At 40.3% G+C, this 22,320-nt stretch overlaps 1 protein-coding gene across 16 annotated transcripts in view; it reads right to left on the reverse strand.

The window, feature by feature from the left end:
* RGS7 (regulator of G protein signaling 7) overlaps nucleotides 1-22,320 on the reverse strand; it is a 428,859-nt gene that overhangs the window by 59,796 nt on the left and 346,743 nt on the right. For all 16 annotated transcript variants that reach the window (XR_012158163.1, XR_012158164.1, XM_073338225.1 and 13 more), the window contains exons 7-9: nucleotides 5,765-5,829; nucleotides 3,196-3,272; nucleotides 3,014-3,095 (exon numbers count right to left, since the gene is read on the reverse strand). Coding sequence is in view for 14 of the 16 variants with exons in the window: in XM_073338225.1 (XP_073194326.1) it covers nucleotides 3,014-3,095; nucleotides 3,196-3,272; nucleotides 5,765-5,829 (224 nt within the window). In the remaining 2 variants the exon portion in view is untranslated. The remainder of the gene's footprint in view (nucleotides 1-3,013; nucleotides 3,096-3,195; nucleotides 3,273-5,764; nucleotides 5,830-22,320) is intronic.

The raw sequence follows: 22,320 nt of genomic DNA on the forward strand, positions 1-22,320 counted from the left end.
TTTCTAAGCAAAACCTTGGAAAAAGACATCTACAGTATCTAATCACCACACCAAAAATAATTGCCTTAATCATTTCCAGTCAACCTTCTATACACAATATAGCACAGCCTTCTGTAGGTTACAGAGTGCTCCCCTTGGTCTGAGCACACACCTCTCACAGAGTTCCACCATGAGCTGGAGACATTATTTGACCTTTATGTGGCAAATCAAATGATCTTTCCCCAGCAGACTCTGGATCACTTTTCTTCATCTTAGTGCTGTAATTGATATGATCAGCTATGACATTATTTTTGATCACCTGATACAGTTCCATTTCTGGAACTTTGTTCTCCTGGTTTCACTCTTATTCAACTATGCTTATGTGTGAATCCCACTTCTACATTCCACCACTACAATATCTCCCTGGATCCACATCTTGACTTCTTCCTCTTTTCTAAATCATCATCATCTCTGGCCATCTATTTTCTGAAATCATATGTGGATATGATTTCTAGTTGCTAGCTGAAAAAAGCCAATTGTTTTTTCATAAAAAAATTACAGAGTGACGGGAATTGTTTTATTCAAAATACCCTACAAAATGTTTTCCTTTTTTCAAACCATAAACTGAAATATTTTATGGTTTTCAAAAACTGTTCTCAGTAATAATTTGTAATTTTGGGTAAAACTCTTTCATTTTTCAAAAACTAAACCAAAAAAACGTATTTTTTTAATGATTAACCAAACGTTCTAATCTAGACCTAGAAATGTTCAGGTTTTGGTTTACAGCTTTTCATTGACTTGCCTGTGCAAATTTTCTTTTTAGTCGAAAAGCCATTTTTCAAAGAATTTTTTTACCAGCCCTTGTACACACAAATCTGTATCACCTTCACGATTTCAACCATGTCTTCATTTTCTCTCTCTATCAAACTTACCTACTTCTGAGTCTGATAGGACTGAATTCAACTCAGAGTATCCAAAACTACTATCCTACTCATTGGAAAGAAAAGCCATTTTAACCAAATCTTCAATGCTTCCCTCTCCATCTTCTCCTCAAATGTCATGCTATCTTGACAGTCAGGAACTTAGATTTCTGATTTAGACCCAAAATCCTTTTGCAGCCCATACACCTAGGTCTGTCTAGTCAAATTAGAAACATAATCTCACACAGGCACATTTGACGATGATTAAGGCCAAGCTTTTATCACACTTTGTTTGCTCTCATCCTGGCTCCTGTAATTTATTCCTTTATTGTCTCTTTATATCTTTACTTTTCTAACTACAGTGACTCTTCCCCCAACCCAGATCTGGAAATAGGACACATCTTTGCCAGTCTCCAAAATCTTTACATCCATTTCAGAATCTAGTGCAAAAGTCTCTCTTAGATAGCAAGATTACCTGAGCCTGTAGAGTTGCTCCTAATCTTTTAGAGCTTCTCAGAAATTCCCTGATGGAAGGCTGATAGATCATAATAGTTATTTTCATGGAAAATATTCAATTTCAGTGAACTTGTGATGAAATCCCTCCTGCCTGGCTTTCTACTAGCTCATCTGTCCAGCTCCTGACTCTTTGGCAGCCCAGCTGATGGGGAGCTTAGACCCTGGAAGCTTTCCTGCTTCGCTAGGGTCCCTCCATTCCCAGGCTCCTGACTCATTTACAGCTCAGCAAGCAGTCTGATGAGGAGCCGGGAGCCCTGGGCGTACTGGTTCCAAAGCTCTCAGGTTTGCAGGTGTTCAGCAGAAGGGGCTCTCAGGGTCTGCTTCTGGGGGATCACCCCCGAACCAGGGCTCCATTTCCTTTTTTGGAGAATTTTGAAATGTTTGGTTTTCATTCCAAATGTAAACAAAACTAATTTTTATTAAAATGGTCCATGAAACAGAATCACCTTTCTCTGAATAGCGCTATACATTTTTCTGTTCTTTAGCTCATTGCTATGGACAGCAAATACCAAGTATCTTTCTATCCTTCCTTCTTACTTCTCCACAGTTGGTGGAAATACTGCTCCTATGCTATCCTATGTTATGCTCCTCAACTGTAACAGTTTCCATGTTTTTCTCCACTTAACATTTATTTTAAATTGTCTTTCCCCTAATCTCACCACACCCTCTCTCAAACAAATAAATCAAACTTGAGTTTGGTGCTTCTCCAAGCTCATTCATTCTCCTTGAAAATTCTTCATAGCACCCTCTCCAACTCCTCTACCACTGCTACCACCCTAATTTTACTGTCTAAGAGTAATCAGTGGAATGCTAGTTGTATTTTTAAAATGCCTACAGTTGTAGTAATTGAAAATTCTATTAACAATTAAGAACTTTCTATTTTTGTAAGTAGGATTTTTATCCTGTCAATGTCCTTCTATAGATAGCAGTGCAAGATGCACTCTGTATGCTATTTAACTGGCATTGATGTTAGGCTTCTCCTCATGTGCAAAGGAAGGAGAGAACTTTTTGTTCTCTACATATGCTGCAATGGTCCAAATACAATGTTGCCAGCACTCACGATTTTATTGCAAGTTCTGTGATATTTGGTGATTTTTCTTCAAGCCCCAGCACCCAAAAATCAACTGATTACACGACAATTTCAAGTTCCATTTTTTAAAAAATCCTTCATGGTTGTGGAGAAAAGCTTGGAAATGTGACCCAAGTGCACCCTAAAGGCTCAGAAATCAAACAGAAAGAACAAGAAATGTAAATTAAAAAAATCACATTATTTTTAAGCCAGTCTTGTGATTTCTGGAGTCCTGTCTCATCAGTTTTGAATGCTTTGAGTTGACAATAGCTGAATCAAATACATTTTTCTGATTTAAAAAATCCAGCCACACCATATCTCCATATCCAGAAAACAGCACTGAACCTGGGCATATCTGTGATGCTTGAGTGGAAAAAATGTGAATAGACCACATGCCACCACCAGATCTGTCCTCCCAAAACAAAACAGATGCCCCTCTCTCCTGCTCCCAAATCACAGCTTTGCATGGATTTCCATGTTTATCCTTTGAAATTCTTACAATCAACAGAAGTTCCATATGTTTACTTACCACCGGTCTGTGTACATCCCAAAATGCTCGCTCCTGGCTATCAAGGATTTTCCTTTCTATCTTGTCTCTTTTCTTGTCCACTCTGTCAATGTTGCCATATATTTAAGACAAACAATGTTAATTGTAGTGCTTCCAAAATCAGTCACAGACAAATCCAGCAATAAAACTTCAAAGGAACTTACTTTGCTTGTGCTTCAGCTTGCATAAAAATAAACTCCCACTTCCGGGCAAATGATCGCTGTAGCCTGGCCAAACTCTCCTGAAAATACAGTGTAAATGACTTTAACTGTGCTTTAAGTTATTCATTATCTAACAGTTTTTAGACTGTCTTCAAAACCTCCAAAGATGATGTTGCACTCAAAAGCCATAATGCACAGGCTAGTGTAAATGTAATCTATTTATTTGGTGGAAAGTGTCTGACACAGTACAGGATAGAACACAAAGTGTACATTATCTGTGCCCCCATCTCTTTAAGGTTTGGAACTCTGCTGAAAGGTATGGACACAGTTCTAGTGAGTTGGGTCGGTTGCTGCAGAGTTTGGCACTTCCAGAAAAACACAATAGCACCAACTTTTGTGGGTGTGTTGGTTGGTTGATTATTCCAAATATTTCAATGAAATGCTCCAACTTTGAACCATAGCGAGGTCTGGACATTTAGCAATGACATTAACTTGATACTGCCATTGATTCACACTAAAACCTCCATTTGTCTTCTACATGAGCTGTTTGTGTTGTATACTATAAGATGACTTTAGCTGGAACATTAGAAAGATATTTTGGGAATACAAACTTCTTCTAAAGAAAATTGACCATTGGTCATTGTGACAAAGTTCCTGCTCTACCTTGGTGGGTCTTGCGCTTATTGGCGGATTTTCTCTCTTGAAGCTTCACGGCAGCCCTCAGCTTGGCCGTTTTTCTGAACCCACAGTCCAGGTTGACTGCTCCTGTGTCTGACCAGGAGTTGGGAGGATTTGGGGGGAACCTGGGCCAGCCCCCTACTCCGAGTTCCAGCCCAGGGCCCTGTGGAATGCAGCTGTCTAGAGTGCCTCCTGGAACAGCTGTGCGACAGCTACAACTCCCTGGGCTACTTCCCCATGGCCTCCTCACAACACTTTCTTTATCCTCACCATAGGACCTTCCTCCTGGTGTCTGATAATGCTTGTACACCTCAGTCCTCCAACAGTCCGGGTTCTCACTCTCAGCTCCTAGTGCCTCTTGCTCCCAGCTCCTCACACACACACCAGAAACTGAAGTGAGCTCCTTTTTAAAACCCAGGTGCCCTGATTAGCCTGCCTTAATTGATTCTAGCAGCTTCTTGATTGGCTGCAGGTGTTCTAATCAGCCTGTCTTAATTGTCTCCAGAAGGTTCCTGATTGTTCTGGAACCTTCCCTGTTACCTTACCCAGGGAAAAGGGGCCTACATAGCCTGGGGCTTATATAGCTGCCTTCTATTACTCTCCTATAGCCATCCTGCCTGACCCTGTCACAGTCATATATGACCATTGGTCATATAAAAAAATGTTTGCAGACTAAAGCTGTCTATTATTGTATAGAACATTTATTTAATAATATTTTTATGAGACTTGGCATAATTCAGCACTCAGATATGCTGGTAAATCTTGAGCAACTCCACTGGTTGAAGTAGAATTATTCTGAACTTTCATTAATGTAAATGGAAGCAGAATTTGGTCTACTGACTTCAAGGGAGTTTCAGGTACTCAATTTCTCCCTGTGCCCCCCGTTTTGTGTTAATTATAGTGAGGTTAACTGAAAAAATGCCTGGGAACTTGCTATCAAATAATCTGACTGAAACTGTATTACATATTTACTGCAGAAAAGTAAAGGGATATGTCTTCATAATTCAATCAATAACCCACATACTCTTATAAAGATACCATGGGCCATACTCATCCTGCTGTAGCTCTTTTGGCTTTAGCAGAGTTACAGCAGGGCAAAAATTGGCCTAGTATCATTAAAACTAAGGGTACAATTTTCAAAAGCACCGAAGTGACTTAAGAGCCCATTGAAAGTATATGGGTCATAGACACTTAAGGTCAGATGTCTAAAGGTATTTATGTGCCTAACTCCCATTGATTTCAGTGATTACCTTTAGAAATCTGGCCCTGTCTAGGTCAGTTTTGAAAATGGGACTTGACTCTTCTTGACTTGAGTCCTTTCGAAAATTTTAAGCTAGATCTTTAAATATATAATTGGAGGCCTTACACACTGTAGTACAGTTCTGGCAGACATTGGGACATATTTGATTCCGACTGCATGGGATTGGTGAACAGTTCACCGATGCTGGGAAAAGGATCTGTGCACAATTGGATTAGAGATGGGCCCAAGTCTTAGTTCCCAAACACCCCTGAACTTTGGGGAGGTATGAATTCAAACTTTGCTGCTGGCCCCCCTCTAAGGCTTGTTGCACCAACAACCTGGATCCCAACACCCCAAAACCATGGGAACATTTGGGATTTGTTTCTATCTCTATTCATAATGCACCAACTCAATCTTCATTGCTTAATATAATACAGCAGGCTCTCATGTACAACAGCATTTATGGATTCTGAAACACTAGCACTTGAGTGCCCGTTGTCACATGCCTCGACACAAGTTTAAACTGCTCAATTTATAAACTGCTGCACTATAAAAAAGCGGTGGCCTTTGTTTCTCATGTTATCCTACATTCTGCTGAGCTTGGAAATCTCATTTATTTGACATCTCAGTTCCAGGAAAGGCTCACATACTCACTGCTTCATAGTCTGCTAGCTCAAGCCGTGCTTTGTTTTGCATTGTTCGCTTGCAGAGGTAAACCGCTAGAACACACAGAAAAATAAATCAAATCAAATCAATCAATCAATCAATCCTTTCTTGCTATTTCATAAACATCCATGCCCCAGAAATCAAGATCTCAAGGTCATCCACATTCCACATTGACGTGAACTGGTAGGTTTTTTACCTCTGTGTTTCTCCCTCTATAGCACTGTTGGATTAGCCACTGGATCAACGAGGTCCGTGCCCAGGGCCCTGGCCAGTTGGGGGGGCCCAGAAAAATGGGTGCCCCCGGCACCCTAACCCGCTCCATCTGCCCGGTGCTCCTGCTGGGATGCGGGGGCTTGCCCAGCTCCCCCTGCCTGCCCAGCACTCCTGCAGTCCCCACATCCCAACCCCACTCCTGGGCTGGAGCGCCGGGCAGGCGGGGCAAGCCCCCGCACTCCAACCCCATTTTCCTGACAGGAGTGCCGGGAGGGGAAACCAGGGGGACTGAAGGCAGAAGGGGTGGAGTGGGGAGGGGCCCCTGCACTTGCTCTGGCCCAGGGGCCCCACAAAACCCTAATCCGCCCCTGTTCTATAGTCAATTTTTTAGAACAAGGAGGTCAATACATACAAGGGTATTTTTATTGAAGTGTAGCTTCTGCAAAAGCGATTAATGGCATAATTATTTAGCTCACTTTACATTATAGCAGTAATAAACAAAATGTTGGAGGTGAAGTTTTGTTTTTGTTTTTTTGTTTTTCCAGGAAATAATTTGTTAAAAAGCTAAATGGCCCCTTATCTTTAAAGTATTGCATATGGACTAAAAGAACCAAGAGGTTTATCAGGAGGCGCTGTCCTATTTCACTAGTAGAAGGGTTTTCTTTATTGTTTATTTATACATTATTATTTTCCCATTGCACAGACACTAATCTACATCAACAAGAGAAACTCACAATTAAAAAGAAAAAGGGAACAATACAAATAAAAATAAAGACTCAAAGTATCACTCCAATATATCTATAAGAAAAAATAATGTGGGAGTGAAAATGAAAGAGTAGGAGCATACCTTTACATGCAACATTGGGAACAAATTTAGTCTTATTTACATTGGGGCAAATCCAAAGTAATTTCACTGACTTTGGCAGCGCTGTTCTGGATTCACACCAGTGTAACTGAACAGAATTTTGCCAAATATATTACAAGCAACAAATGCTGAAAAGAAAAGGGTTAAAAATCAAACTAAGGTGAGACAGAGGACAGATGTTAACATTACTCACTAAGTCATTACATTAATGGCTTGATCCTCCAGAATCCTTTATGCTTCCAAAATTCCTATTGAATTAAACTGCAAATCCTATACTTTTCATTTAGGGGCAAATCCTATCCTTCATTTCAAGCCTGTGTAACTGGATTCAGTACAGGTGACTCCTCCAGAAATGAGGTGTAGGGTGGGGCAGAATTTTCCCTCACAAGGCTGAAGAGAAACATCATAACCTTTTCATGCCTCCACAGACCCATCCCCTCTGTGGGGTATCGTGGCCTTTTGATTTGATTTGTATAGGCAAGAATCCACCAACCCCATCCATGGACTCTATGCTGGGGACATAGAGCCCTCACAGAGCTAGGCTCCAATATATTCTGAGGGAAGGAATCCTGGCCCACCCATCCCCATCCCTACATAGAAAAATGAATTTCCACTGCTGGCACAGATAGATAAGATTTGCATCTAAGAACTCAATCCTACAGTCCGTACACAAGCAAAAGTCCCTTGCACATATTCTAATCTTGTAGTTTAAGGAGGCCAAATCAATAATACTTAAGATTTCCAGAGACAAAATTCTCTTCAGACAAAAGAATAAATCTTAAAAATAGTTTCAGTCTGACTTGCTCCTTCAGCTCCAAGGCATTCTATTATTTCACTGGGATCACACAGGGTGAAAACCAGAAGAGAACATACATTCATTGCAAGTGCCTCTGAGCTGTAACTGGGCTCCAGATATTACTTAATGGAAAGAAGAATTAAAATTTGATATCTATGTTACTTTTTCTGTTCTCTTCTCCATTTGTATTCTTTCCATTTTCTTCAAAAGCGTTACCCTCTGCCTTCTCTGATATTCCCTCCTCAGGTACTACAAAGATATATCTATTTGTCACACATAATTTAGCAGGCTGAGGTACAGAACTTAACAGCCCCAGTTTCATTGCATATTTAAAGCACCATACATTTATACTCTTGCCTTAGGGTTTGTTCTGAAATCTAGGAAAGAGAATAAGTGCTGAATTCTGGCTCTTCTCACTGAGTTGAATGGTAGCTGCTGGTACATAACTGAGGGCGGAATTGGGCTCTCATTACAGTCCATCTTTTTTTTTTTCTTATTGCTTTCAAAATTATTTTCTTAACTGACGGATCCAGGAAAAAACTCCTGTCAACATTAGCTCGAAGACATTGTGAGGATTATTTTTAAAAAATGTATTTATTAAGATGAGCGGAGAGGGTTCCAGGAACTCCATGAGCTGAATTTAAGCCTGTCAGGTAACCCTAACAGCTCTTTAAATATAAATACAAAACTCCCACTCTCTTCTTTTGCTTGGCCTACTGTAACACTAATATTCTTAGAAGATAGTCACCCAACCTATTTTCAATATATTTATTGTACTTTGTTCTTTGTCATCAGCCTAATCTCCCTTTCTAAAGCAGTTATTTCTTCAGGATCATAATGTCCATAGCAAAACAGACCAATGATTCACTTTTGTCTGGCAGCCTTTCTTTGGCTGTGTCCAATCCAAGATGTGTCAACTGAAGGTCTGAACACCCCACAATCTGCCTAATTCGGCTACACCAGGGCAATTTCATGGTGACCCCAAGATAAACAGTACTGGCCCACACAAGTGTAATAGTCTAATCCTGTTTCAACATTTACTATCTGGAGTAAAATGAAAAGGGCTAACAATTCTCATGCTTCCAGACATGTGTTCATCGCAGATCAACGGGACTGCTTATGTAAGTGCTACCTAACTTGAGCAAGAGTTGTAGATTCAGGCCCCTGGCATAACTCTTAAATGGTTATAAAGATCCAAAAAGACGAACACAATATCATGTAGGGAACTTGAGATGCTATAGGATACTTTCCTTCAATGTAAATAACTTTCTGTAGCCTCAGACTAAAGATTCTTTATTTCCAAAGTAAATCAATTTCAACAATAAAAGTGATGTGACACCATATTTGTATGGTGTGTAGGTAATTTTGGGACTTAAAGAAGTGAGGTCCATTGAAATGAGCTTCATTAGAGAGGTATGACACCTGGAGATCAGTGTCTGATCCTGAAGCATGAGGATTATCAGCCTTTGTCATTTTACCCCAGTAAGTAAATTTCAGAACAGGATTAGATTCCTTTAATTAAAACATCTGCTGTTATACTACGTTATTTGTCTCAGTAGTATCTTGTGGCAACGAGTCCTGGACCTGTCTCCTTGAAATTTCCATCTGACTTCTTTTTAGTATGCACATTTCTGAGCCAGGACTTCAAAATGGTTACGTTTATCCCTAAAGCCTTTCCTCCAGGGTATTAAAATGTTTCTCTTATTTTAGGAGTCTAATGATTATACCATCTGGCCTTTTTTATGCTCATTAAAATTCTTTCTACATTTCAGTGTACTTAAGGCAGAGTCTAAAGTGTGCCCGTGAGGATTTATCTATCTGAGAAGTATGACATCTCTGCTGATGCCAAGGCAGAAGAAAATGATGCTCAAGGACAACTTCAACTCTTTGGTTCAATTGCCCCCCATCCCATCATTGTGTTGCCAGCACTCTCACTTTTAACATGAATGCGGCCATTCTGGGATATTGTTAAGGGCTTCTTGTGGAAGCAGCAGCTCAGGAATTTGAGCTGAATTGTTTGCGGTTTCCCAGACAATACTACTATTTTAACTTTTCGAAGCATACTTTATCCATAGACGTCAAGGCCCTTTACAAAAGAAGATAAATATCACCCTCCTTTTACAGAAGAGAAAATGGAGGTGCAGAGAAGTATTTTTTTTTCCTTAAGAAGAATGGGAGTTGGAGTTGAGGAAAATATTTATTGCAGCATCTCTAAGGCACTGATTGCACAGTACTTCCCAGACTTTACTTTGTCCCATCTGTAACAATAGTGGTTTGCAGTTACTACAGTCGGTGAAGCCTGGCTGGTAGTGCATGGAGAGGGAGTAAATAAGTCAACTGTTTTCCTCCTTTCTTCCAAAGCAGTCAGTCATAAATAGCTGGTTCAACAACAAGGTGAGAGGCACACGGGCATAATTGGGGGGGACGGACATTACCCCCCCCAAAAAAAATACAAGCCTCTGGCAGGCACAGAATTTGCACCTCCAGTGCACGCCCCCATTGGCCTGACTGGAGCTGTCCCACCAAATATAGAAGACAAACTACTCCTATGGAGAGGCAGACCAGAGTGCCCACTATTTTGAATTCACGTTTCTGCTGTGCATGCATACATAGCTAGAGCTGGAAGTATGATCTGTAGGAATGCTTTTAACAACAAAGGCCTCTTATTTTTACATATACTTTTTTTGGGGGGGTGAGGGGTCAAGTTGACAAATTTAAATAGGTGGGATGCCCACAAGGAGACCACCACGTGGTCAGAGGTGCAGTTACCTTGGAAACTGTTCTGCTCTACAAACTGGTCATTTGGCTCTATGGAAAGCCTTTAGAATACTAGTGGCACCTTAGAGACTAACCAATTTATTTGAGCATAAGCTTTCGTGAGCTTATGCTCAAATAAATTGGTTAGTCTCTAAGGTGCCACAAGTCCTCCTTTTCTTTTTGCGAATACAGACTAACACGGCTGTTACTCTGAAACCTTCAGAATACTACTAATTGCACTGAGGAGAACTAAACCTATTCACCAAACAGCATCATGTGCTAAACTCTAAGTTACATATGGCATATGTGACTGCATAAGTGACAAGATAGGGTCCTAAACATCCTTAGGGCCAATCATGAAGCAAATTCTGCCATCAGCTACAAACTAGTTCAAAGCAGTCAAAAACGGGATTATCACTGGTGAAAGATCAGAATTTGGCCCATTCATTTTCAGCATCTCTTACAATAAAGCCACAATCTCATTGGAAGTAACCAAATGCAACAGAGTACTTCATAAAAATTACTTGATATAAAAACAAATGATATATAATGTAACAAAGCCTGATTCGTAATCTCAGTTTGCTAAACATGGACTGCAACATACAATCTTATTTTAGTGCTTGTATACTTTAACATGATTTTGCAATCAATGTGATTGCCTTCCAGTAAAACAAATTATATAGTTGTAGCACTAACATATGATTTAGAACAGATTGGAGTACCATGGAAAAACAGAGCTTGAGTAGCAACGTTTTTAAAGACCGTATCAATGAGCAATGTTCCACAAATTTAGATGACCAAGGTAATTTAAATGTACAAGGAAACAGAATAATGCCACACTCAAAGGGATGTCATAGAGCGCTGGACTGGAACCCATAAGACCTGGATTCTAGTCTCATCTCTGCCACTTCAGTACTGGGTGACCTTGGGTAGGTCACTGCATCTCTCTATGCCTCCATTCTCCATCTGTAAAATGGGGATAATGACACTGCCCTGCTTTATAAAGCACTTTGAGGTCTACTGGTGAAAAGTGCCACATAAGAGCTAGGTATTTATATTAGTATGTTTGTTCTCTTCCCCTGAACTTACTTTTCTGTTTGCTTATTTTCAGTAGGGTCGTGCTTTCTGAGGCACCCAACATGCAGTGACGGTTTTTCCAAACTACTAGACATAAGCCCCACTTTAAACCCGCATCTGTCTGGGCAATAAGGTAAGAATCTATTTAAAACAATGATAACTCAACTATTCGGCCCATCTACACATCATCTAGGAATGAGCCTCCCATCCCATTTCCATTCCACTTATGCCAGTGGGGCTCACACTAGTACTCTAAATATAATAGTGCACACGGTGCTTTGAAGTTGCAGCTTGGGCTGAAGCGTGAACTCTGAAGTCTGGAGCGGGGAGGGGCTTGACAGCCCCAATTCCAGTCCAAGCCACAACTTCAAAGTGCCATCTACACAGCAATTTTTAGCTGACGTTAGCACACCCTGCTAGCACAAGTCTTTGGGCCTGGGTGTAGACGTACCCCTCAACTTCAATGGGAATTGAGCTAATGAATTGCTATGTTGTTTTTGAAAATCTCACCCACAATAACTGAGTTACAAAATGTGGGCAACTTGACAGCTCAGCAGTAAAATCACTGAACATGTCTCATTGATGTATGATGCCTCTTAGCAACAGCTTTTAAATATATTCAGCCACAATAACCCATTTTCAGGGTTTAGCCATTTTCAACTCTCAACTGCTTAATTATCATTTAAAGCTCATGTAAAGCCCCTGCGGGGTTCGGTTTTTTTATTTTATTTTTAAAGAAAACCATACAGATAATTATGAGGTTTCACACTATGAACAAGGAAGAGAACTAATTTTATACATTACATACACTCATTTAGTGGAAAATCCACAGCTCCCATTCTAAAAGTTTAAGGCCATGAATTTAGTTAGTTGCTCAGATAGAGCCTGATCAAGCTCCCACTGGAGTAAGTGACAAAACTCCCACTGATTGCAATGGCACCAGGACTGGGTCTTTGAAGACTACAGACTTGCAACCTGACCTGAACCCAATGGGAATCAACTACAAGTGTTGGGTGCAAGTTAGGCCGTGTCAATGGGAATCAACTACAAGTGTTGGGTGCAAGTTAGGTCGTGTCAGGTCAGGTCAGATATGACAATGACTTGACATATTTGGGTTTGGATCAGGTTAGGTTACTTGTGGTCTAGTTGGGTTCAGGGTGGGCTTTACAATTAGGCCTAATAACACCTCAATAGAAGACCCCACATAGTAGGATCAGAGGAACCCATCTACACTACTACCATGGGGATGACATTGTTATCTTTATGCAAGATTCCAGTGAATCACTGAGAATTTTAAATCACAAGAAATTGAGGGCCAGGCTGAATGTCTGTGAGGCAGAAGAGAAGGAGAAAATCTTTACAAGAGATTATTTTTAAGCGTGTCTTTCAATGGCATGGTTAAATATTTTTGTTAAAATCTTTTTTCAGCCAAAAATAAAGATTCAATTATACTAACATTTTGTATTGATGTTGCCAAATGGTTTTGATTGGAAAAATATATAAAAATGATTATGAAATTATGAAAAAAAAACCCTAGCATGGACACTTTATTTGGTTTAAGAGTGCCTGATATAGGTTAATTTAATCACAAACATAAGTCATGAGAATTTACAGATGCTACCTTCACCTATTTCTCAGAATACATGTGCAGCTAATGTTAGCTATAGGACTAAATTCTGGCTTCAGAGTCAATAAGAGTTATATGCATACATTCAGTATTACCAGGGCAAAAGAATAAAAGTTAAAATAAGGTCTACAGAATTCAAACAGATGCTGTCCTGAGGACAGATAAATTAGCAATCTTTGAATGTGCCAGATAAAGGATTAGAGTAAATCTGCACTGCCAATAGACAAATCTGTAACAAGTGCCCAATTTAAGTATCACCACCATTTACAGTACAAATTATTCCATCTTTACGTCACTGATGCTTCTATAAAGCAATTCATTATTTCTGGTCTCTAGGATGCTTACTTAACTCAGGTTTCATTTTCCACTTAAGCATAAAAAACAAAATGCCAATTTTTATGTGAACAAACTGGGCACAATAACTTTCATCATTTAGTCTCAAGTATCTACAATGCAATTACACCCTCTTACATAAGCCTGGAGATGTTCAGTTATCGCAGGCTTCAATGGTTTTGGAGTTCCCCATGGCCATATACCACTCCCAAATAAAATCACTCCCATGTCTTTTGTTAGCTCCCTATTAATAGACTAGCAGATTTAATTTTCATATTAATAATGAAACAGTCAAATCAGTTTAGTTTATTCAAAGCAGTGATTTGAAAGTAATTCTGAAAATTGTGAATTATATTTATAAATCTTTACATTTATTCTTTCTATAAGAAATTACATTGCTTATATGGATAAAGGCCAGGATTTAAACCTAGATTAACAATGCATTTATAGTAATGCAACAGCAAACAGATGTTTAAAAACAGCTATTTGGGTCATATTTGATTAGAAAGTTCCTGAGAACTTTTCCTATGCACATTTATGAAAACGTTGGCAAACAACCTGGACAGGCTGCAGAAGAGAATTCTCAGCTATAACTTCTTGTTCTTATAACCTAAGTGCCACAGTTACGAGACAGAAAAAAATTACAGTTCTGTGTTAAAGAGCCTTGCACTTTGGAGTTACTCTTGGGACCAGGGACTATGAAAAGCTGCCTCTCCTCCTATATTCTGCTGACCTGGTTAACATCAGCTAAGGCATGTCAATTGCTGATTCCTAAGATAAAGGTTCACTAAGACAGGTAGAAGGACAGCAGAGGTCTCGCACCGATGGACAGCCTTCCATGTGGTCGTCTACCTGCATCAAAATTTGGCAGGCTTCAGGACAAAACACAGGGCATCCTGGTTCCAGCAAGCTTTGAACGGAGACTTTCACTGAATCATTTATGCGTCAGAGGTGGTTCCTGGTGACTAATGTAGTTCTGCACAGCAATACAATGGGGTTTGAATTCACAGAATCTAGAACTGGGAAAAAACCTTGTAGGTCTAGTCCAACTCCATGCTAATACCCATTTGCTCCCTTGAACACATGTACTAGCATTTTGTCCAGTCTCATTTTGTGTGTGCCGAGCAACAGGGCTTTCCCATTGTGGGTTTAATCTACATGATAATAGATTATCATTTTAGCCAGTCCTTACACCAAGCTACTGGCTAGAATATTCTGTATATGCTGCCAATTTCTATAGCATTCAGTTGTTTTACATTAAAAAGATACAGAACTGCAACACTGTTCAGGTACAACAACGTTAACACGATGCTGTACCTAGTAAGGGAGACTTAAGGACCCAGTAGTTAGGGCACAAAACTGAACAGAAGTCTGGAGACTAAGATCTCATTCCAGTTGACTCTGTCTGACCCTGGGCAAGTCACTCACATTTGTATCTTAGTTTTCTCCTCAGTAAAATGAAGTTAAATGCTACTTACTTAGCTTTGTAAAGTGGTGTGAGATCCCTGGAAGAAAATCACTACCCAAAAGCTAATGGTTATTTTATCATTACTAATGACTAGGAACAATGGGCTAAAAGTATGAAAGATTGCATTTGGCAGTAAGATTTTATCAAGGTGTGGATGTCTCCCAAGAGAAGTGTTCAAGCCCCACAGCTCAATATATAAAATTGGACAGGGCAAGACACTAATACCAGTAATACCATTCTAAGAACCAAACCTACAACGTCAGGGAGATGGGTCAGATGACCTAAGAGGTCTTATTCCCAGCTGTGGATTCTATGAATTCGAACTGTATTGCTATGCAGAGCCATATGACTCATCCACAAGTAGCACTGAGGAACTACATTTTAAGAAACAAATTTCTATTAATGCTTCAGAATATTCATGCTCTGCTGCCATGCCTGCTCCAAGCCACTGGCTCATATTTATGGACTGATTTTTCAGAGATGCTGGACCCAGGCAGCTCCCACTGAAGTCAGTGCAAGCTGTGGGTGCTCAATAGTTCTCAAAACAGGTTGCTTATGGCTTGGCAGTTTCCCTAGGACCCTTGCTTGAGATCTGGTTAAAAAAATTACAGAGGTTTACTCTGAATGCTTCCCACTTGCCAAATTATTCAGTGGAAAGAGATTAGTAAAATGACTGCCTACTAGAGAAAGAAAGTTTGAGACAACAGGTCAAGTTTTCAAACAGGCATTTTAAAGTGTGAATGCAAAATAAGTAGACAAACACGTTCCACATGGAAAATTAAGCTGAACAAAAGTGTGGCTTATGATTGCAATTGCCTGTCTGTGCTTGCATTTACCTAGTATAAGTTATGTTCTGCAGATGCAACTGAGGTATGACAGGCCAAGTTCAGCAGTACCATGACTGAATTTGGCTCTGATTGGGAAAGACAATATCTCTAGAAAGAAAAACTCTGGAAAAGAAAATTGCCACTTGAATTCGGCAGGGCAATGCAAAAAGATAGACTTTTTTTTGCCTTCTCTCCCATTTCATAAAGAATCCCTGATAGCTGAAGCTTTCAGTCTCCACTTTACTGAGAGAAAGAGAGAGAGAGAGAGAGAAAAGTGGTAAACTGCCACTGGGGATTATTTCCTTATTTTATTGTAATTCAGCCTGGATAAAAGAGTAATGAACATTCATAGTAGGCGGGTGAGGTAATATCTTTTAGTGGATCAACTTCAATTTGTGAAAAAGACATGGTCTCAAGCTACACATTTTTTCAGGTCTAGGAAAGATGCTCAGAGAGCCACAGATAAACACAAGGTGGAACAGATTGTATCACTTAAGTAGTTAATATATATTTTAAGAGACTATTCAAGGTGAAGCAGCCAGTTAAATCCTTTGCAGTCATAAGGACATAAAATGGGAGTTAATGGGTTACAGATTGTTGTAATAAGACATAAATTCAGTGCCTTTATTAAGACCATGATTTATAATGTCTAGCAAAATGATGAATTTAAGTTCCTAGCCTCATATTTTGAGGTGTTGTGCAGGCTTCCTTTGAGGATGAGGACTGAGAGGTCTGATATGGAGTGATCATTTTGTGAGAAGTGCTTGCCCATGGGTGATATGGTGTTTTTGTCTTTTATCGTTTTGCTGTGTGAGTTAATTCAATAGAAGATCTGTGGAGCTTGAAAGCTTGTCTCTTTCACCAACAGAAGTTGGCTCAGTGCTCTTCCCAAAAATCAAGAATTTTTTTTAAACTCATTATTCAAGTGAAGCGCATATTTGCGATTCTGAAAATGCAAAAGTAGATTTCGCTGCAAGTACACATGTGGAATTTGATGGATATCTTTTATATAAGGCCAAATTATGCTTAGAGTTATAGAAGTTGCACAAGAAGTTTAGTTAGTGTCACCTTCAGATTTCTGATCCACAGATTTTCCTTTTGTTTGACAGATAAGGATAACAAAAGGTCTGTTTTCTACAGGTACATTTGAATTAAAATAGAGACAAACAGCACATGAGAGAAAGCTAAAGGTTATTGGTTATATCAATGGGGAAGTGAAGCTCTGCATTGAAGCTATTGATAGCTTGTCCTGTCAACTGCCCTGTCAAGTAAATTCCAAGCTCTCTCAAAATTTTGTACAGATATATTTGATCTTTGCCAGCATGAAACTGTATGCCAATTTAGTTTTACATCTGTTTCTCTATTTTTTACCCAGATCTGCATTTTTGTAACCAAATGCAAAACACTGAACTAATCTGTTAACAAGATGAAAAACTTAAATGAATTTTTGCAAGAAGAGAATACCATTGAGGGACATTCTGAACTATCCATTCATTTCTGATTCTCCACATAGTATTCTTTGTCTGGCATTCTGTAACATTTAACTCACTAGCATTTGTAGTTGACTGCAGCCTATTTGCTTGGTTGTTTTTATAGTCTTCTAACCTCATGTCTTCTACCTGCTAAATTCCCTGCCCCCCTGCACACACGTGAAGAAGCAAGTACCTCACCAGCCCAAGTCTGACACATGAACTTTCATATCACTTTACAACCATTGTTTTTTTCTTTTCAGTCAGAATCAGTGGAGTCCTGAAAATCCAGTTCCTTCCTTTGACTCTCCAGAACCCAAGCCTGCAATCTCCTGCCCATTTTATCTCTGTGAACTTATCCTGTCCTCATCTTCTATAATCTTCCCTCTCTTCTATCCTACAACAGCAGTGATGCCACTATCAATCAATATCCACTTATTTAATCCCTTTCCCCAATTTTTTCCCTTTCCCACTAACCAAGCACCTAAAAACCTTCTTCAGCTATCTGAATGGCCAGTGTCTTGAGAAACAGTGGTGTCTTCCTGGTCTAACATAATTAGAGCTAGAAATAACGATAATATTTCACACTTTTATAGCACCTTTCATTTGAGAATCTCAGTACACTTAGCACACATTAGTTTAGCCTCACAACACCCTTGTGAAGAATTATTTGCATTGTACAGATAAGGAAGATGAAATACAGTCTATGATTTACACAGGTCATACCGAACGCCTGTGGTACATCCAGCAGTATAACTCTTCCTCCAGAACTCTCTCAAGAACAACAAGTCCTAACTCAGATGCTGGTAGCTTTCTCTCCCTCAAACACTATGGACATCCTGCTTTGCCTTGGCTTCTCTCCCAATCTCTATTACATTCAATCTGTCACCGTTTCTTACTCTCTGCTTTTCTCATCTGCCAGAACTTCCCAACTGAGTTGGGCAAGTTACGGCACCTACTGGCAGAGCCTGACTGGGGATAGAAGGCCATGTACTGCAGGAATGGCAGTGCCATTGATGTGTTACTACCTAAAGAGGAGCAAGTTGAAAGCTCCCAGACAGGAGAGGAAGAGGATGAAAGAGTGCAGTGCATGCTCCCTATAGAGCAGATCTCAAGGTTCTGTCTGGTTCCAGGAAAGTGGGACCATTACCAGACTTTGACCCAACAACTTGTCCTCTCTGGTGATGCTATACCCCTGCACAGGGGAGCATAAATTATTGCTTTCTCATGAGATCAAGTGTCCTAGGGAAAGGGCAAAGAGGCTCCCTGTGCTGCCTTCCACACAGAGCACCCACGCAGAGGAAGCCACCCCAGATTGATAGCCTAAACCAGGGGTAGTCAATAGGTGGATCATTGGCCAAATCCAGACCGTCAGACACTTTTGAACAGACCCCAACATCTTTTTTACTTATTATCATCATTATTGTTTGGAGTTTTTTATTGTTTTCTCCAGAGTCTGGACCTTGACTATACCTTTACTAAGAAATTTGGACCTTGATAAAAAATAATTGACTACCCCTGGCCTACACTGTAATTGGTAAAAGCCTCTCATCCTAACCACTACTATTCCCTGGACTTCACCTCTAGTGCAGAAGAAGCTGCATATTCTTTTAGACTCAGGAATCTTTTGTTTTTCACGTTGCCTAGATCTATATATTTGCCTACCATCACCCACAAAATACTGTCCTGTTCACAGCAGACACTATCTCAACCCCTTTGCTGAAGCTCTTATGCATGTCTTCCTCTCTTCTTGGCCTGAACTAGTGGAATGATTTCCTTTATGGACTTCTTCAGTCCATACTACTAATTCTTCTAACTTTGTTTTGTCCAAAATATACCAGCTAATCGCCTCATTTATACCATAAAATGGGAACACATTACCTGACCTTCAGTCCATTTCAGGAACCAGTACATTACCTCTCTCACAGACTTAAAACATTTGCCCCCCCCCCCCCCCCCGAGCACCGCCCAACTCCCTTTCTGAAATTATCATTGTAATTCAGCCCATTCCACTGTTTCCAACTGGTTTCTTCACATTCAAAGGCACATATCTGTCTCCTTTTGTCCCCATAATCCAGAACAGCTTCCCCATCTCGTTTTACCTATTTGAAGATTCCCTGATAGCTCATATCCATCTCTTCTCTTGAACTACAGCTCCTAACTCTAGAACAAAAATTAAATCCCCTCCAACTCTCACTTTTCCTCTGCTCAATCCATTCTATAATTTCACCCACTTCTATTCACCTTTCTCCTGAAACATTTCTTATTACCGCCTCCTCCTCCTCCCTCCAAAATACTGTTTTGTACATTGTTACAATTATTTGTTGTATTTACATAGACTGTAATTACCTGTGAACCTTGGAAATTTTATCTGCCTTTTATCTTTCTTATATATCACATTTAAACAAGAGAATGTGGGAGAATTAAATTCCTCAAATTTCCAACAGCTGTGAGTCACTAAACCCAAGAAAGGAATTGACAAGCCTCATGAGAATTGATGCCATATGCACATGGATTAACATTTATTAGATTTGGCCAAACTGAGATGAACCCTGATCCATCTGACTATGAACATAAATAGCCTCAGTATTTCATAAACTCTCAATGACACAAAAGTGTTTTTAATTTGCCAGAAGAACCTCTATTAATCTACTAAATTAAATTTTAAATAAGAGGGGAGGTGGGCATATAACAGTTTAATTTGCAGAATAAATTGTTGTATCAGAGTACAAGTATGTTCAGCCATTAGTGCGCTCACTCACTCTAGAGCAACAATATAAAGCAGAGCCAGCTTTCTAAACTGTGAAATCATAGTTTTAATAGCCACATGAATAAGCCATAAGACAGGAACTCTATCCAATACAGAGAGGATGCAGAACTGCTCAAACTCCACCAACAATCTAAATTACTGCAAAAGATCCACACCTTTACTTAAGCACCAAGTCCTGCTGAATTCAGTGGAACTTTGCATGGGAGAAACTTTCCAGCATGGTTGGGTCCCACTGTACATAACTTTAAAATTGAAACAATCAGTTAAATGAAAGCCAAGGACTTACAGGTTTAAACATGACTAGTGATTCTGGGTGCCTAATCTGAGACATTTTAAAGGACCTTGATTTTCAGAGGTTGAATACTCAGCACTTTCTGAATCATAGAATCATAGAATATCAGGGTTGGAAGGGACCTCAGGAAGTCATCTAGTCCAACCCTCTGTTCAAAGCAGGACCTATCCCTAGCTAAATCATCCCAGCCAGGGCTTTGTCAAGCCTGACTTTAAAAACTTCTAGGGAAGGAGATTCCACCACCTCCCTAGGTAACACTTTTCAGTGTTTCACCACCCACCTAGTGAAAAAGTTTTTCCTAATATCCAACCTAAATCTCCCCCACTGCAACTTGAGACCATTACTCCTTGTTCTGTCATCTGCTACCACTGAGAACAGTCTAGAGCCATCCTCTTTGGAACCCCCTTTCAGGTAGTTGAAAGCAGCTATCAAATCCCCCCTCATTCTTCTCTTCTGAAGACTAAACATCCCCAGTTCCCTCAGCCTCTCCTCATAAGTCATGTGTTCCAGTCCCCTAATCATTTTTCTTGCCTTCCGCTGGACTCTTTCCAATTTTTCCACATCCTTCTTGTAGTGTGGGGCCCAAAACTGGACACAGTACTCCAGATGAGGCCTCACCAATGTCGAATAGAGGGGAACAATCACGTCCCTCGATCTGCTGGCAATGCCCCTACTTATACATCCCAAAATGCCATTGGCCTTCTTGGCAACAAGGGCACACTGTTGACTCATATCCAACTTCTCGTCCACTGTAACCCCTAGGTCCTTTTCTGCAGAACTGCTGCTGAGTCATTCGGTCCCTAGTCTGTAGCAGTGCATTGGATTCTTCCGTCCTAAGTGCAGGACTCTGCACTTGTCCTTGTTGAACCTCATCAGATTTCTTTTGGCCCAATCCTCCAATTTGTCTAGGTCCTTCTGTATCCTATCCCTACCCTCCAGCGTATCTACCTCTCCTCCCAGTTTAGTGTCATCTGCAAACTTGATGAGGGTGCAATGCACACCATGCTCCAGATCATTAATGAAGATATTGAACAAAACCGGCCCCAGGACCAACCCCTGGGGCACTCCACTTGATACCGGCTGCCAACTAGACATGGAGCCATTTATCACTACCCGTTGAGCCCGACAATCTAGCCAGCTTTCTATCCACCTTATAGTCCATTCATCCAGCCCATACTTCTTTAACTTGCTGGCAAGAATACTGTGGGGGACCGTGTCAAAAGCTTTGCTAAAGTCAAGGAACAACACGTCCACGGTTTTCCCTTCATCCACAGAGCCAGTTATCTCATCATAGAAGGCAATTAGATTAGTCAGGCATGACTTGCCCTTGGTGAATCCATGCTGACTATTCCTGATCACTTCCCTCTCCTCTAAGTGCTTCAGAATTGATTCCTTGAGGACCCGCTCCATGATTTTTCCAGGGACTGAGGTGAGGCTGACTGGCCTGTAGTTCCCAGGATCCTCCTTCTTCCCTTTTTTAAAGATGGGCACTACATTAGCCTTTTTTCAGTCATCTAGGACCTCCCCCGATCGCCATGAGTTTTCAAAGATAATGGCCAATGGCTTTGCAATCACATCTGCCAACTCCTTTAGCACTCTCAGATGTAACGCATCCAGCCCCATGGACTTGTGCTCGTCCAGCTTTTCTAAATAGTCCCAAATCACTTCTTTCTCCACAGAGGGCTTGTCACCTCCTCCCCATGCTGTGCTGCCCAGTGCAGTAGTCTGGGAGTTGACCTTGTTCGTGAAGACAGAGGCAAAAAAAGCACTGAGTACATTAGCTTTTTCCACATCCTCTCTCACTAGGTTGCCTCCCTCATTCAGTAAGGGACCCACACTTTCCTTGACTTTCTTCTTGTTGCCAACATACCTGAAGAAACCCTTCTTGTTACTCTTAACATCTCTTGCTAGCTGCCATTCCAGGTGTGATTTGGCCTTCCTTATTTCACTCCTGCAAGCCCAAGCAATATTCTTATATTCATCCCTGGTCATTTGTCCAATCTTCCACTTCTTGTAAGCTTCTTTTTTGTATTTAAGAGCAGCAAGGATT

This window comes from Lepidochelys kempii, chromosome 3 (genome assembly GCF_965140265.1).
Source record: "Lepidochelys kempii isolate rLepKem1 chromosome 3, rLepKem1.hap2, whole genome shotgun sequence".
Lineage (NCBI taxonomy): Eukaryota > Metazoa > Chordata > Testudines > Cheloniidae > Lepidochelys > Lepidochelys kempii.